At 43.0% G+C, this 17,585-nt stretch overlaps 1 protein-coding gene across 1 annotated transcript; it reads right to left on the bottom strand.

The window, feature by feature from the left end:
• Window positions 1-749: 749 nt before the first annotated feature.
• On the bottom strand, window positions 750-7,658 carry UTS2 (urotensin 2). Its single transcript, XM_082458475.1, has 3 exons — window positions 5,787-7,658; window positions 3,443-3,576; window positions 750-1,070 (listed from the first exon to the last, which is right to left on the bottom strand). Exons 1-3 carry the CDS (start codon window positions 5,887-5,889, stop codon window positions 957-959), a joined length of 351 nt encoding a protein of 116 aa, XP_082314601.1. The 5' UTR covers window positions 5,890-7,658; the 3' UTR covers window positions 750-956.
• Window positions 7,659-17,585: the final 9,927 nt, after the last annotated feature.

Raw genomic sequence — 17,585 nt, 5'->3', positions numbered from 1 at the left:
TTTGTGACTGTTTGGTGCAGACCTGACCCTTCATTCCTCCTGAGTTGGGGGTGTGATTGGTGACAGAGCCGAGAAGGGGAGCCTGGGTTTCCCATAAGAAGTGCTTTCCCGCGGGCATGGGCCGTGCTGGGAGCTGCATGGAGCTCGCGGGTCTCAGCTCCATACTCTATACATAGATAAGCTACGATGGTACAGATGTATTAAGAGAATAAGTTAGTATGTGTACACACACACATGGTTTTTAAAAATTAACAAACCAGGCTATATCTTCCATTCCACAATCTTAAATCCCACCTCAAGTTTCTTCTCTAAGAAACAGATTATGAAGGTATTTTTCTAGTACTGTGCTCCTTGAGCTCACAGAAACTGACATCAAACAAGCTTCAGTGTTAAGAGATTAAAGTTTTCAAGTGTTCAGTACTTAGGTTAACTAAGGGAGAGGGGATCTGAGTGTGTGGACGCCCTCCTTCAAAAACAAAGGAGAATTCAGACTGTCCCCAGTCCTCATCTTTAGGCATCCTTCACTTTGGATGCTTTTCCAAGCTAAGATACTGATTTTTTTTTTTTTTTTAAGTAATAACTCACGTTATTTTTAAGGGTTGAGAGGACATCATCACTAAGATAATGTAGGTTAAATGATTTGTAGTTTTACTGTTTTAACTAAAGTTTTATGACTTTTTCTTCTTAGTATTTGCTTCTGTTCATTTATTTGTTTACTTTTAAACTTTTAGATAATTCTTTAAAGATAAATTGATGGATAGATTTTCAGGATATGTTTATAAGTAAAATAACCACTCATGATATTTGCAAAACATAGAGGATTTATTTTCCAAATAATAATGAACAGGGTATAGCTTGCCTAGTTTTTCATCTATAGTGCTTTCAAATCAAGCATTTTTATTTTGCTTTTTCTAAGATGGTTGGTTTTGAGTTGACTAGTAGATGTTCATGTCACTTCAGACACAGTATTTCCAGAAGCATTCAGAGGGAGTTCCACGTTTCTTGTATGGTTTCCTGATTCTGGCTAAAAGGTGACTCAGTGAAATGTTAGGATCTTGTCCTGAGAAAGCCTGAAATTAAAACAATCCAAATAAAAAAACAGGTTATCAATGAATTGAGTCCTACACGTGCAAATAGGAACCTTAGTTCAGATGTAGGACCTTTAAAAAGTGTTTTCTTGCTGCTTTATGGGATAGAATTGTGGTGAGCGCCCAGCGTGTAGGCTCTGGAAGGTCTCCTTGTGCCCTACCTGTGGTCCATCCGGTCTGTTTAGCCCTGTGATTGCCGTGAATTTTCCTAAACCCTCATTGACCTATTTCTGTTTAAATCTGTCAGTAACATGTTCTGTCCATTTACTGTCTTCTCTGTAAAGTAGGCCTTTTATTTGTCTTAAAATTAACTTCTTTAAGCATGGACCCTTAGTTTTCTTTTTTTTTTCTAGGATTTCATGAGCAAATCCTAATCACCTTTATGATTTTAGAGTCTTTCATCAGAACCCTTCTGTTCGGAACAATATAAACATCTGAAAACGTTTAATGTAGAAGCCACCCCATCCCCTTCTGGGCGGTTTACCTGCCCTGGGGCCTCAGGTGGTGTACACCATCTTCAGAACTGAGGGATTCCAGAGTATATTTTTATAAGGATGGTAATGGGTGCTACACCAAAAAAAGGTGTCTCTGGTCAAAATATTTGGGAAATGCTTGGTTAAAATTAAATATGCTTATCTCATTTCCTGGAGGCTTTAACATGCTAATAATGTACATAAAGAATTACCAGGACGGGAAGAGGGGCCAGAACCCAGGGCGTCACTGTAGGCTGGCTCGTGGGACTGGTATACCTGGAAAGCCCTTTAGGTGACACTAATTTAGAGTTTGAGGGGTTGATAATGATCAAATACAGATTTTTCTTTCAGTGTTTAAGGTCCTCCATTAACTGTGCACCATTTCTAACCATTTACTATTATCATTCGTCAATCCCAATCACAGTCTGTCTTCTGCACCCAAAATGATTTCCTTCATATTCTGCTCTTTCACACGTATGACATCTCAGGGTTTTGACCGTGTCTTTCTTCTGTTTAGACATCATATGGCAGTGCTTGTCATACTTTATTTAATGTGCATAAGAATCACCTGGGGAATCTTGGTAAGATGCAGATTTTGATTCAGTAGGTGCTGGGGGGTGGGGTCTGAGAGTCTGCGTTTCTCACAATCTTCCACGTGATACCAATACTGATGGTCCTCAGACCACGTGAAGATGATCAATGACACAGCACAAGTGGATGACAAACTTGAGGGCAGGGGCCTTATCTATTTTTTATTCTCTTAAACTCGTTACAATAATTTATCCAGAATGGGCACTGGATAAGTTCTTGTTGCATCCACATTTATATGGATCAAAATTTGGAACATGCTTTGAAGTAATACTGACTGACCAGTTATTTTAAGGTGTGATTTCTACCGAAAATGCTCAACTGGTTCATGAATTGAGGCTCCTCTAAAGTCAAGGCATAGAATGCTCACTTTTGTAACATAATTCTCATGATGGAGCTACTTACCTTTCTCACACTTCCTCGTGGGTAAAAAATGTTGGTACCGGGATCTGGAAAAGAGTATTTTGAAACCGTTCATCATCAGATCTATTATTTCCATTTTATACTTGTCTTATTTAAAACACACAAAATAGAATATTCCTAAATCATGTCTAGTTTCTGATTTTCCTTTTTTTCACACCACAGTGATACTTACTTGAAGGAAGATAGGCAGGCACCTGGTTCTTTCTCGCTTCCGGAATTCACAAAGGGTACTGCATTTTCCTAAGTTAGCAGTTCAGTAGTTTATCAAAAATATTTTATAACAAGTGAAATTCTTCCTACTAAACAAGGTCTATTAAAAGACTCCATTTTGTTTCCAGAATGTCCTGAGCATTTGTATCAGTGCTGGGAGGAATACAGTGACAGAGAAAATAGTAAAAGTTGCCATTTCATGGATTACTTTGTGTGCCACTGTGCTGAACGTTTTACTTGCATTTTCTCATTGACTGAACTTCACAATAACCCCATGAGATGGGCATTTTTATCATTCCATTTACTGGTTTAAGAAACTGAGGTACAGATAGATTAAGTAATTTGGTTAAGACTTGAGTAAGTGGGAAAAAAGGATTGTAAATTTCACTTATTGAAAACTGGGATAATGCCCTCCTTCCCCCCAAAATAATAGTCCATACAGAGAACAAATATACTGAGGGACCAAGTAGAGCAGGATGCTTGGAAGGAGTTGCTGAGAAAAAGAAAACAGAAGATGTCAGAGGAAGTCTTTATGCCCGGAGGGGAGAGTGTTGGGTAACTACCTCATTTTATATAGCTGATCTTTATATTCCAAAACAGGATTTTACCTCATCTAATTGATGAAAACAGGGAGTAAATTCAGTGGCAAGAAAATCAGACACCGGTAAACACAAGAATCATTTTACCTGCTTTCCTAAGACCATCTCCTGTCTCTGCACCTGACATCTCTGGCAGCATCTGCAGAAGGGAAGCTCTTTCCAGCTCATCCAAAGTTGATCTGACATCTTCAGGTGCTACACGGAGTAGAAATAGATATTAGCAACTCAGCTGATTCTTCAATCAGTTCTGTTCCTTATTGTCTTTTGGGGGGTACCAGGGACAAGGAGATAATACTAGAAAAACTTCAAATACTAAGTTCTGGGTTTGTCGTCAGTAGTATTTTAACCGAGAAGTGGAAATGCTACAGTCCAGTTCACAAGCCAGCAGAACAGGAAATCAAGCGTGTGACTCTCATTCTGATTCCTCCTGCCTGTGTGACCTTGCCAGGCTGCTCACTGCCTTGAATAAGAGGGTAGGGCTGAGCCACAGGGTCAGTGAAAAAGCACTTCCACTTACAAAGTGATTCTTCCTCATTTCTATTTACCTACTGCTGCCTTTTGCCTTTTGCTTTTAGACATATGGGTGGTGAAATTGGAGTGAGAGGAAAAATAAAGGAGTGGTTTTCTAAAAGACAGGATTGTTAAGGTTCTTCCTGTAAAGCGAATAGGATGGCATCACCTCTTATCTGTCTGGCCTCCAAGATGTAGACACAATTGTCAGGAAAGAGTCAGCTTTAAAATACTCTTTAAAGAAGTTGATAGCAACATTTTCAGGGTGAAATTTGGTCAGCTTAGTGGCATAGAAGATGCATGGTAAGTGTGTGCAAGGTGTGTGGGAAGTGAGTGTGAGGTCTGGTGAGCAGACTCTGGACCCTGGCAGAGCAATCTTGGCCAGGTGCTGCAGTGGGGAGATCGGAGCTTCTGGGGAGTCCTGTACTCTCCACTTGCTTCACTAAGGCTTCCAAATCCTCAGCTACAACCTTGACTGGGAAACAAAGAGCAAGCCATTGTGAAGGCTTCTGGGCACATTCCCAGTACTTCTGAAGAATATGAATGAGAAATCTATAAAATTCTGAAAAATATGAATGAGAAATCTATAAAATTCTGAAGAATATGAATGAGAAATCTATAAAATTCTGAAGAATATGAATGAGAAATCTATAAAATTCTGAAGAATATGAATGAGAAATCTATAAAATTCTGAAGAATATGAATGAGAAATCTATAAAATTCTGAAGAATATGAATAAGAAATCTATAAAATTTGGCCACACATCAATGTTTATGTCATGAAGGATCATTTATGGAGAAACAAATAAGTGGGAAAAAATTTCAGGCAAAAACTCTAATGTAAGCTGCCACCTGTTAAGAATTTAAGTGAGATGCTACACTCATCTAAGTTTGGAAAAATCATAATCATGATATGTAATTTTTTGCAGATGACAGTAGTATCTGAATGTTCATTCTTGGTTTCATCTTATGCTTTTCACTGTTCTTTTTTTTAAATAGCAGAGAATCAATACAGTTAATGCCCGATTTAGCCATAAAGATGACTGCCACGTATGAGTTCAGTGACTGTGGAAGCTGACTGATAGTGCATGAATTAGAGCTTGACAATTATCAGAAAGCTGCTTGAGAGAAACTTTAGAGAGTAGAAATTATAAAATCAATGGCTTAAAAGAGTTTTTTTCCTTTATTAAAAAAAAATGTCTAAAGTATCCACAATTAAAGACAAGTTAAAATGTTTATGAACCTAATACCCAAGCACCAGCCTTTTCGTTTCTTAAACTAAATTAAGAGCTAACAGCACAATAAGTATCTGCTTGACTGATACACTTTAAGAGAATTCAACTTAGAATTGAACTGAATGAAACATCAATCAAAAGGAAAACATAAATGTACTTGGAAAATCTGTGTCATCCCTAGCCCCAGCTAGTCACTTCTTTATTTTTTAATAAATATTTTTGTTTCGTATAACACATGTCAGATGATTACTTTTTAGCTTAAAATAAGATACAATAAAAATATTTTAACCTATAATTGGAACAACCAATTCTGCATTCATCCAGCTCATTTAAAATAGAAACTAAAAGCAATGATGGTTTAAATTTAGTGCCATGTTCAAAATTGAAAAAAAAAAAGGCTGATCAAAATAACTTAGAGATATAGAAGTGACATTAAATAAGCAATGTTACCCTTCTACTTTTACATTTTAGAAAGGAAAAAAAACTATCCGTTACTGACTCTGAGATGTGTTGTAAGCATCCTCAGAATTCTTTTCACAGCTGGGACTATTAATTTCACAAGACTCCTTTAAGAAAGAATTTTCATTCTTATCTCTAACATTGCATTTAAGACCCTTGAAGACTCTTTCAAGACTGACATAAGGGAAAGAAATCATTTTACCTGAGAGCTGCAGGGGTTCTTCCCTGGAGTCAAGGACAGGAAGAGACCAGAGAGGATTTAAGCATCCTATGAAAAGCAAACAGCAGGAGACCAGCTTATACATGATTGGCAGGAGACAGAGGTCTTCCTTCTCGGCTTCTGTTTGTCAGAACGTTCAACTTGCTTCTTCTCGGGGCTATAGCTCAGTGGGAGAGCATTTGACTGCAACTTGTTCCTTCTCATTCTGTGATCAGCGATTATATATATTATCCTATGACCTCATATCATCCCCTACAAAAAAATAAATAAGTTTATTGGCTATGAAGGCTGAAGGACAATCACTTTGCATTGATGTAATTTTTCAAAGTAGCAACTCATAGACAATAAATTTACTGTCTTGTTGCCTAGTGTACAAAATAGGTATTAAATAAAGAACAGTTACGTTTATAAATCTGGCAAAAGGAGTAACTGAGAGCAATAAATCATGAGTTAAAGAAAGGATAAGACATGAGTTGAAGTGGCCAAGGCAGAGACATGGAGTTATGAGTCCTACACAGCAGGAGTATTGTGGAGCATGGCAAGAAATGTGTTGATTTCCTTTTTTTAATCTTTTGTGAATGAATAGATGAATCGTCATATTGTTTTGGGGGCTGCCATGCCTGAAGAATGACAATGTGTGGAATAAAACTCAAAACCAGGTATTTATTTTTAAAAAGTGAAGATAAGTTAAATGCATAGCAAACATTCAGGCTCAAGGCAAGTTGTGTACATACACTAGGCCTCACGTAAAACTACGAGTATAAGGGTCTTCAGAGAAGGGAAATAACTTTCCTTAAAGTTGGATGTGACTCATTAAAGAGGATGAAGAACAAGCCTGAAAACCTGGCCGATAAGTATTTCCAGAATTTCACTGCTCTCCCCCACCTCCACTCTGCCTGGTGGCTGCCAGCCTGAATCGTTGCAGTAGCCTCCTTGCAAACATCCTCAAGGCTGCATTCTGCCCACCAGTCTCATCTCAGAACAGCACAGTGATGCTATTAGCATGTTAAGTTAGGTCACATCAGCTCTTTGCTCAAAACCCTGTACTGGACCTAAACATAAAAGTTAAAAGTAAAGAATTTCTAGGAAAAAAAAAATAAATGAACACCTTCACAACCTGAGGGTAGGCAAATATTTCTTAGACATGACACCAACCATATAAGAAAAGAATGGATAAATTGGACTTCATCAAAATTAGAAACATCTGCTCCTTGAAAGATACTGTTAAGAAAATGAAAACGCCAACCACAGCTGTGAGAAAATATTCACAAAACCAATGCCAGGCTAAAGACTTCTCCAGTATATGTATAAAGAATCCCAACTCAATAAGTCAGCAACCCAATTAAAAGAATGAGCAAAAGGTTTTTTTTTGTTTGTTTGTTTGTTTTTCACACACACACACTGTATTTTATTTTTACAAGAGATAAATAGACTGACACCAAGCATTGTAAATGGATGACCACAACAAAAGCAACAATGATTGCAATTACCAAACACGAAACACACTCATACTATGTCATAATATTGACATTCAGTCCAGTAATCCTCCATGAGCAGAAGGTTTGACATGAAAACATACATCCAACAAACACCTGTACACAAATGTTCATAGCTGTAAATAACTAAATAACCCAGGTGTCCATCAACAGGGGACTGGATAAATAAGCTGTGCTACATCACACAGTGGAATTCCACTCAGCAATGCAAAGGAACTACTGATAAACACAACATGGACAAACCTCAAAAACTTTATGCTGAGTGAAATGAGCCAGACCCAGAAGAGTACATATTGCGTGAGTCCATTTACATGAAGTTCTAGAACAGGCAAAATGAATCCGTGGCATCAAAAAACAGTTCAGTGAGAGATGGACTGTTGACTGTGGGGAGACAACTTTTGGGGGTAATGAAAACATTCTATACCTTATCAAGGCAGTTGTTACCTTGGTCAAAACTCATCAAACTGGGACTTCCCTGGTGGCGCAGTGGTTAAGAATCTGCCTACCAATACAGGGGACACGGGTTCAAGCCCTGGTCCAGGAAGATCCCACATGCCACGGAGCAACTAAGCCTGTGTGCCACAACTACTGAGCCTGCGCTCTAGAGCCTGTGCGCCACAACTACAGAGCCCGCGAGCCACAACTACTGAAGCCCATGCACCCTAGAGCCTGCATACTGCAACTACTGATGCCCACGTGCCTAGAGTCCGTGCTACGCAACAACAGAAGCCACCGCAACGAGAAGCCTGCGCCCCGCAACAAAGAGTAGCCCCTGCTCGCCGCAACTAGAGAAAGCCCGCGCGCAGCAACGAAGACCCAACGCAGCCACAAAAAAACAAAGTCGTTAAACTGTACACTTAAAATGGGCACATTTTATCGTACGTAAATGATAACTACATAAAGTTGATTGGTTTTAAAGATTTAAAACCACTGTCTCCTGACTTCAATTTCACTTCTTCCAATACCGCTCTCCCCCAACAACTCCACTCCAGCCACGCTTCCTCCTTACTACTCCCTGAACGTGGCCCTGCCTCAGGGCATTTGCAACTCCTGCTTCTCCCTCCCCTGGATTGCTCTTTCCCCAGATGTGGTGCCTGGCTCTCTTCCTCACCTCCTTCAAGTGTTTGCTAAAACATCACCTCCTACGGGAGGAATCCCCCAACCCTGCTATTTAAAAGTTGCAATGAGCCCACCCCTAGCATTCCCCGTCACTCTTGCCTTGCTCTGTTTTTTCCACGGCACGAAGCTCCCTCTAGCACATTATATATTTTATATAGTTATTATACAGAGTAGGCACTCAATAAATATTTGTCGAATCCGTGAATGGGGTGCCAACCACAGGTCTGGCCTTGTTGAGAGTAAAGAGCTGTGAACAAAAGGAAAAGAAGTTTCTACTCTTATGACCTTCCTAACCGGAGGAGACAGACCACACAACAAATAGACACTATGATCATTTTTTATTGCCATGAAGAGGAATAAAGCCTAGTGCAGAGATGCTGCTGTAGGGCAGGTGGTCGGGGAAGATGTTGTTTCATACGGGGCATCCAGGAGGCCCCTGGGAAGGGGCAGAGGCCCAAATGAAGTGCGGGAGTGATACGTTTGGAGGCTCCCGCATAGGAAATCGAGGAGGGGTGATCAGGGAAGCAGGAGGAGCACTAAAAGAAGAGTCCCGGTGCTGGTGGGGGAGTGGGGGCCACGCTGCTGACAGGCTGGGACACCGTCCAGCTCGGAGCACTGATACGGGCTGCATGGGGGTCACTGGTGTTTCGACAGGGTGATTTCACACAACCTGTCTGGTGAGGTGGAAGGTGGTAGTCTTATTTCAGGCTCATCTCCTCATTCAGCAGACATCTCAGCACCTACCATGTGCCAGCACTGCTGGGGGGAGGACACAGTTGTGGCCCAAGAGGACAGAGATGGCTCTCAAGAACCTGACAGCAGGAATGCGGCCACCAGAAACCACTTAGATCCAGCTTAAGAAAACAAAATGTATTGGAAAGTCATGGGATAGCTTCCAGGATCTGAAGAACTGTGCAGTAGCAGTACCCAGAGTCCCCCTGGGGCTCTGCTGGAAAAAAAAAAAAAAAAAGCTGGGCTTTTGATGAACCCCCTTGCAGGAGAATACCTAGGACAGCTATTTGCAAAGGAGAGGATTGTGGCCTCAACAGACATCCCAAATGGAACACATTATGGCAAGAGCTAAAATATATTTATACCCAGGAAGCTTGCTTTCAGAAATATACCCTAAGCTAATAATACCACAGAAGCAAAAAATTACCTGAAGCCATCATCTGAAGCCTTATCTAGAGTGGAAAAGACATTAAATCAAAGGTTGCAAACTCAAGTGCATATAGGAATCAAGAGGTGATAATGTAAATGAGGGAAGCAGGCTTGGAGAATGACAATAGGGAGTAGTGGAGTCTGTAGCAAAGTGGAGAACATATGCTCTCTCCAAAGGTGGATGGATTGCAGCTGCCAAGCCTGAAGGTTATAAATCTGAATCTAAGGGTAATCCATGATATCCTTGGCAACGAATTAAAAATTTTTAAAAACAACAGCTACAACAAAGTCCTAGCTAGCACTATGTGTTTCAAAGCAAACACATCCACACAGCATAACTCAACCTACATGCACCCAATTCTGGCCCAAATGCCCAACATAATTGATTGAGTTAGTATAGAGGTTTTCAACATGTAATTTTAGCAATCATTAACATAGTAACTAAAAGATTATAGGAACTTGGGCAATAGAATAATGTTAACAAATTAGAACATAAGATGATTGACACTATGTGAAAAAGGTGACTGTGGACAAAAACTGTTATGTAATATAATAATACGTAATATAAAATTGAAAATAGTTGTGTGAGAGTAAAGGATTTTTTTTCTTTTCTTAAAATGCTATTTTGCACATACATATAAAATATATATGTAAAAGTATATGTAGCATATATAACATATATGTATTACGTGTGTGTGCATGTATGCATGTGTGTGTATGTGTAAGCACTCATGAAGTAAAGTCCTGCCAAGAGGTGGGGAAGCAGGCAGGCTGAGACTGGGGGTTTGTTGGTGCCCCTCGAGGACTTTCAGAGAGGCGGGGTGAACGCCAGACCGCTCCCTCCCCTGTGGAAGGGGCAGTCTGCCAAGCTTTGTCATTCTCTGGTGACTCAGGGGTACTTCTGACAGTTATTAGTGGTGATTTTACAGCATGGCCTAATTAAGTTACGACTCAAGCTTAAGCTTAAAAGAAAATTAGCTTCTTTCCTTCAACAGACCGTCAAGGACAATGTCACCTTGTCCCAGAAATGTCCTGAGCACGTCACTCAATCCTAACGGTCCTCCGGCAGAGCAATACGACTTCACGTTCATGAACGTGTATGAACAACGACCACTTTTTAAGAGGTGGGATTCCTTTCACTAGTCGCAAATTACCTTTGTTAACCAGAGGGGTGTTTTTTGTGTCACATAGAAGCAAATCGTTAATAAGACATGTTTTGGGTGACTTGTGCCCATAGAGCAGCAGTACCTATTGGATAAGTACAAAAGTCACAAACCTGTTTTTAGTCCTTGTGTTGAAATTAATCTAAGTTCACCTGCTCTGCTGCCATATTTACCCTTTCATAACGTGGGCAGAACTTTTGAATATAGTATTTACATTGATTGTCCCCACTTGTGAGGGCTCCTTGAGGAGAAATTGATGGGAAGTGACTTTGGCAAGTGTTTGAAGCCTGTTCAGTACATGCTTGGTGATGACTAACTCTCCTAATTCAGGATGAACTGTCAGGAATGGGCTTGTGCCCTTCAAATACTGCAATAGTATGCCATTCTTTTAGGCCGACCCTGGTCTGTGGAAGTTCAGAATCAGATGTTCAGCTGATGTTGAGGTTGTTTCAGATGTCATGGGATCCACTTTTATTTCTGTTCGTGTAAAAATCATAGGTTATAGGCTCTCAGATATAGATTTAATGTATATTAATTAAAATTCTAAATTTACCCTCATCTATTAGTTACAGCCTTAATTTGTATTAAATTATATCTCAGGTAACCATTTTGTATAAACGGTTACTGAATGCCTGCCTTGTCGGTTGCATGACAGCAATAAACTGTGGGACTTGAAGGCTTCTCGGCAGAATCAGGAGGGTTTTGCAGGAGAGGTGGACAAGGGACCGGTGAGGGAACAGCCTAAACCAAGGCCTAGAGGATGTGTCACGCAAGTTTGCAAAAGGCTGGACACAGCTAACGAGGACCAGAGGGATCGGCAGGACCGGGTCACATCACCAAGTCAAGGAATTTGGATTGTCCTTTAATAGCCATGAGGAGACAATGAGGGGTTTTAAACAAGGGAGTCATGTCATTCACTTGTTCATTCAACAATATTTATTGAGCACCTAGCATGTGCCAGGTACTGTTCAAGATACAAAACTAAACAAAGCCTCAGAGTTTACTCCCAATGCATCAGGTGGTGACAAGTGCCATGAAGAACTAAGTAGGCTTAGGAGGGTGATGATGGAGGGGCTACTCTATATAAGAGGTCAGCATAGAAGGAAATGAGGAGAGTGTCATACGGCCATCTGAGAACAAGAGCGTTCCAGGCAGTGGGAATAGCAAGTGCAAAGGCCCTGGGGTAGGATTGGGCTATGCCTGTTTGAGCAACACCCAGGAGGTCAGCGTGGCTCAAGCAGAGTGATCAAGGGGGAAAAGGTGGAAGTTGAGAACAGAAAGATGGTAAAAGGACAGATCTAGGTTTTTAAGGACTTAAAACAGCTTTAAAGTGAGTAGGATAGGAAGCCCATTTGGAGCAATAGTATGACACAGTGTGAATTATGTTTTAAAAAGCTCACTCTGGCCACTGTGTGGGGAGGAGACTGCAAGGGGGACAGGGTAAAAGCAGGGGGACCACCCTCTGGAGATGAGAACTAAGGGTGGTGAGAAGGGACAGATTCTGCAATTACTTTGAAGGAACAGCCAGCGGGATTTGCTGGTGAATTGAAGGTGAAAGATACCTTGAGGATGACCCCAAAGTTATTGGCCTGAGAACCTGGAAGGGTGGCGTCACCTGCAACTAAAGTGCAAGAGCAGGTCTGCAAGGGATGTCGAGTGGTTTGGACACGTTAGTATGGGGGTGCCTGTTAGACACCCAGGGGAGAGGTCAAGAGGGCAGCTGGATCCATGTGGGGTCCAGGAGGAAGACCTGGGCTGCAGATAAAACTTGGGAGTCATCAGACAGTATCTAAAGGGATCGGGTGCATGAATCACCAAGGAAGTGAAGGTGGAGAGAAGAGAGGAGGGTGCGGGCCCAAGAGCCCCACGGGGAGACATGGAGGAGACAGCAAAGGGGCCACCGGGGGGCCAGTGAGGGAGCAGAGAACCGAGGAAGAGGCCCGATGAAGACAGCATTTCTAGAAGGAGGGAAGGATGGTCCACGTCAAAGGCTGCAGACGAGGAATAACTGGGGTCGATCCAGGTAGCAACACAAAGGGTCTCGCAACTTCGACCACAGCAGTTCTGGTGGCATAGAGAGTTGAAAGGCTGATTGGAGTGGGTTCAAGACAGAATGGGGAGGGACTTCCCTGGTGGTCCAGTGGGTAAGACTCCGTGCTCCCAATGCAGGGGGCCTAGGTTCGATCCCTGGTCAAGGAATTAGATCCCGCGTGCATGCAGAACCTAGGAGTTCACATGCTGCATGCTTCAACTAAAGAAGCCCTCATGCCACGGCTAAAGATACCGCATGCCGCGACTAAGACACGGCGTTGCCAAAATAAATAAATAATTTTTTTTTTTTTTTTGAAGAGAGAGAATGGGGAAAAAGGAAGTAGAGACCATGAACAGAAAACTCTTTTAGGGAGTCTTGTTGTGAAGGGGGGCAGAGAAACGGGAGAAGCAGCTGCTGAGGACCCAGCGTCAGGACAGAGGTGGTTAGAGAAGGGCCGTATCACAGGTGGTCTTCTGGCTGTAGGCACGACCACATCTGCCTTTTGCACGTGGCGCCCTCACGTGGTGACCTATGTGGCCAAGCTGAGTGCCTGGTGCCTGAACCACTCCCCTGTCCCACCTCCACTGGCCGCAAAGAGCCCACTTCCTGGGGGCCGGGGTAGAAGCAAGTGGACCCACGGACATGGTTGTGCACAGCTCCCAGCACATTTGTGAGTGTGAAGAACATGCAACAGCAAGCACAGCTGTTCACAGTTCTTTTTCGTGGTAACCAGGTTTTGAACTTCAGGATTCCCCTGGGTGCCAATTGACCAAATACTGCTTTATTATAAAAAAGCTCTTCATTCTGAGAAAAGTCTTTATAGTGGCTTAGTGGGCCACACCTCATCTCTTACGGTTCTCCACCTTGCTCACTCCCCTCCAGGCATGCTTCCACCTCAGGGCCTTTGCACTGGCTGCCCCTTCTGCCTGGAATGTTAACCCCAAATATCTACATGGCCAACTCGTTCATCAACTTTGAGTCTCTGCTCACGGGTCCTGCCTGCCAACGCTTATTTAAAAATCACACCCTGCCCTTTCCTCCTCCTTACGCAGTCTATTTTAAATGTTTTCATTCATCATGTTTGATTTACTTAATATGTTTATTGGGGTTATTATGAAGGCAGGGACTCTGTTTTGCTCACTGATGTATCCCAAGTGCCTTGAACAGCGGCTGGCACATGGTGGGTCTCAAACACTATTTGTTGAATGAATGAATTTTTGGAAATCCTTTTAGCCTGGTGCATGAGTTCTGTGTTTATTTTCTTCCAGCTGAATCTTATTGTCTCAGTCATTTAGTGCTGTGTAAGAAACTACCCCAAAATCTAGTGGCTTAAGACAATAACGATTTTATTGGCTCCTGATTCTGCAGGTCAGAAATTTGGACTGGGTTGTTCATAGGAGGTAAAGAGTCTGCTGCTGTTGTTTGGATCATTCACATGGCCCTGGCTTCTAAGAGGACCTCACTTGCCTGGCTGGAGGCTGGTGCTGGCTGGCAGCCAGACCTCCCTGTCCACTTGGTCACTCATCCCCCAGGAGACTGGTCCTGGAGGCTTCACGTGGCATCTCAGGGCAGTGCAAGGGCAAGCATGGAAGCTGCAGGTCTCTTGAGACCCCGGCTCAGAAAACCTCAAGGTCACTTCTACTGCATTCCCTTCATGAAGGCAAGTCCTCATGCCAACCTACATTCAAGGGGTGCTGTATTAGTTTACTGGGGTACTTAAACAACAGAATTATTGTCTCACAGTCCTGGAGGCTGGAAGTTCAAGAACAAGTTGTTGGCAGAGTTGGTTACTTCTGAGGCCTCCCTCCTTGGTGTGTAGATGGCCAACTTCTCCCTGTGTCCTCACATGGTCTTTCCTTTGTGTGGGTCTGTGTCCTAATCTCCTCTTCTTGTAAGGACACAAATCCCATTGGATTAGAGCCCACCCATATGAGCTCATTTAAGCTTAACCATCTTTTTAAAGGCCCCGACTCCAAATACAGTCACATTCTAAGGTACCGGGTTTAGGACTTCAACATATAAATCTGGGGGGGACACAATTCAGCCCATAACAAGGGGGGAGAGAAACTTCATTTCTTGGTGGAGGAACTATTGCAGTCTACCCACTTACCAAACTGGCCACTGTCCACTTGCCCAACATAGAAGACGTCTGCTTCCAGAGCCTCTTCTCAGCTCAGAGTGGACAGGAAGTCAGACCTGGGGCTGGTTTGGAAGTGCTTCTGTTCAACACCCCTGCAAGGACTTCAGATCAGCGTGGAGGGCAGAGGGTGAGGAAACAAAATCAGAAAGCCAAATGCTTGTGAGGCAGGGCCCTCAGGAGAAAGTCCACCCCCTCCCTTCCAAGGGAGTCTCCAGCCCTGTCCTACTCTGGTTTTGGCCCAGCTCTCAGGACCACCTTTGGCTGGACACTTGTCCCCTGCCTCTACAGTTTCTTCTTTGCTCATGATGCTGTTTGCCTTGTAGAAATCAACCTCATCCTTAAGACCCAGCCCGAAGGCACCCTGTGCTTGCTCCCTCCTAGGGGAGCCCATGGGAAGAAGACTTATCAAGTGGTGCACCCACCTCTCTCCTCCGTTGCTGTGGACTGAGTGCTTGTGCCTCCCAAATTCGTATGTTGAAGCCCTAAACCTCAAGGTGATGGTGTTGGTGGGTGGGGTCTTTGGGGAGGGGGGTGATTAGGTCATGAGGGTGGAGCCCTCATGAATGTGATTAGCGCCCTTATGAAAAGAAACAGGAGATGCACCCCAATGTTCATTGCAGCACTATTTACAATAGCCAGGTCATGGAAGCAACCTAAATGCCCATCGACAGACGAATGGATAAAGAAGATGTGGTACATATATACAGTGGAATATTAGCCATAAAAAGGAACAAAATTGGGTCATTTGTAGAGATGTAGGTGGATCTAGAGACTGTCATACAGAGTGAAGTAAGTCAGAAAGAGAAAAACAAATATCATATATTAACGCATATATGTGGAACCTAGAAAAATGGTACGGGTGAACCGGTTTGCAGGGCAGAAATTGAGACACAGATGTAGGGAACAAACATATGGACACCAAGGGGGGAAAGTGGCGGGGGGTGCTGGTGGTGGTGTGATGAATTGGGAGATTGGGATTGACATATATACACTAATATGTATAAAATGGGTAACTAATAAGAACCTGCTGTATAAAAAAATAAATAAAATAAAATTCAAAAATTCAACAACAAAAAAAGAAAGAAACATGAGAGAGATGATCTCTCTCCACTAAGTAAGGACACAGCAAGAAGGTGGCTGCCTGCAAACCAGGAAGAGAGCCCTCACCAGAACCCAACCACGCTGGCACCCTGATCTTAAACTTCCAGCCACCAGAACTGTGAGAACTAAGTGTAGGTTATTTAAACAGCCCACTCCAGGGCATTCTAGACATGTATGGAAGGTGTTGGCCAACCATGCCAGGCACCATGTCAGGCACCGTGCCAGAGTGTTCATGTGTCATCCCATCAAATCCCACAAATCACCTTCATCCCCCAGGGCTGACCACGGTGGTAGGCACAGAACAGGGGCTCTGTTAACAATGATCAGCTGAAGTTCAAAATGCATTATCAATTCCAATTGTGAGAAAAAAAGGGGAGACCCTCAAAATATGAAGAACTCAACACAAGTAGATGTTTGTTGATTACAGGAAAGAAGTATTAAATCAGACCCAGAAAAAAAAATTAGAAGAGAAATTAACACAAAATAACCCAACTGTTCAAAATTTTGCTTCTTCCCAGCACAATAGCTTCCACAATCTGGAAACAAACTCCAGCAAGTCTCCTAGGAAAAGTTTTCCTTGTGCTCTTCTGCATTCCAGAGGGTCTATTAATGAAGGGGTCTTCCAGAATAAGCACCTCCTAACATGTACCCATCTCTACTTTAACAGCAGAGTCATTATGTTAACACCCCCAGCTAATTTACTGCAAATGGGAAGCTGGCTCTCCCTCGAAGGCACACGTTTTTGTCAAGCCCAGGGATGAAGCCCCGTCCAGTTGCAGAAGGATTATCTTGAACTTTTTAGATCTAATTTCCCTTCAGACTCAGAGTTGGCAGTTTTACAGTCCTTCCACCAATATCTGTTGAGACAAGCATGTGAATGCCCAGCCCCATCACGTCCAACAGTTTGGACATTGCTCTGGTGGCAGCCAGGGCCCATCCAGCTCAGCAGAGTCCACAGGCCTGTCTGCCCCAGTGAGAGTCGACAAGCCCACATCTCTGAAGACAGCCTAGAGAGGCTTGGCACTTTCTCTCTAAATGGAAAAATAATAATGATGATGCCAAGGTTTATGCAGGTGTCCCAGGCTCTGTGCATCATGGACAGCACATGCCCAAGTGTCCGGGAGGGAGGTACAGAGCCACAGAGGCATCCCTGTTTTTCAGATGATGGAAGTGAGGCTGCCCAAGTTCCCATAGCTGATCAGCACTGAGACTGCCACGGGGACCCAGGTCTGGTTGGGCTATCTTGCTGTATTTGACATCCCTTGAATGTCCCACCCCTGACATTGTTGGAAGTCGGGGGTATGTAGCCAATCCCTTTCGAGGAGAGCCCTGGATGCTCAGGGGTCCCTCCACTGCAGGATGCCAGGGGGACTGGTTTTGTGGAATTGGACCAGTGTGGCTTGCCCACTCCTGCTCTGAAATGGGGGTGACCACGTGAGAAAATGGCTACATTCCCAAAGATCAGAGCACAATTCAGTGGGCCTAGATTTTTTATAAAGCACTTTGAGAAACAAGTCCATACGTTTGCCTTAAAAATGATGCATTTCTATGGGACTTTGTGGGCAGCAA

Source organism: Balaenoptera physalus (assembly GCF_965194825.1).
Source record: "Balaenoptera physalus genome assembly, chromosome: 1".
In the NCBI taxonomy this organism is placed as follows: Eukaryota; Metazoa; Chordata; class Mammalia; order Artiodactyla; family Balaenopteridae; genus Balaenoptera; species Balaenoptera physalus.
Note: the sequence above shows the minus strand (reverse complement) of the source record. Positions and strands in the feature narration are given on the sequence as shown.

Coding starts and splice junctions, on each gene's coding strand:
- UTS2 (XM_082458475.1), bottom strand. CDS start 5,889: ATGTATAAGCTGGTCTCCTGCTGTTTGCTTTTCATAGGATGCTTAAAT. Junction 3,577..5,786: donor AGAACCCCTGCAGCTCTCAG/GTAAAATGATTT, acceptor TACTCCGTGTAG/CACCTGAAGATGTCAGATCA. Junction 1,071..3,442: donor TGATTCTTGTGTTTACCGGT/GTCTGATTTTCT, acceptor TTTTAATTTCAG/GCTTTCTCAGGACAAGATCC.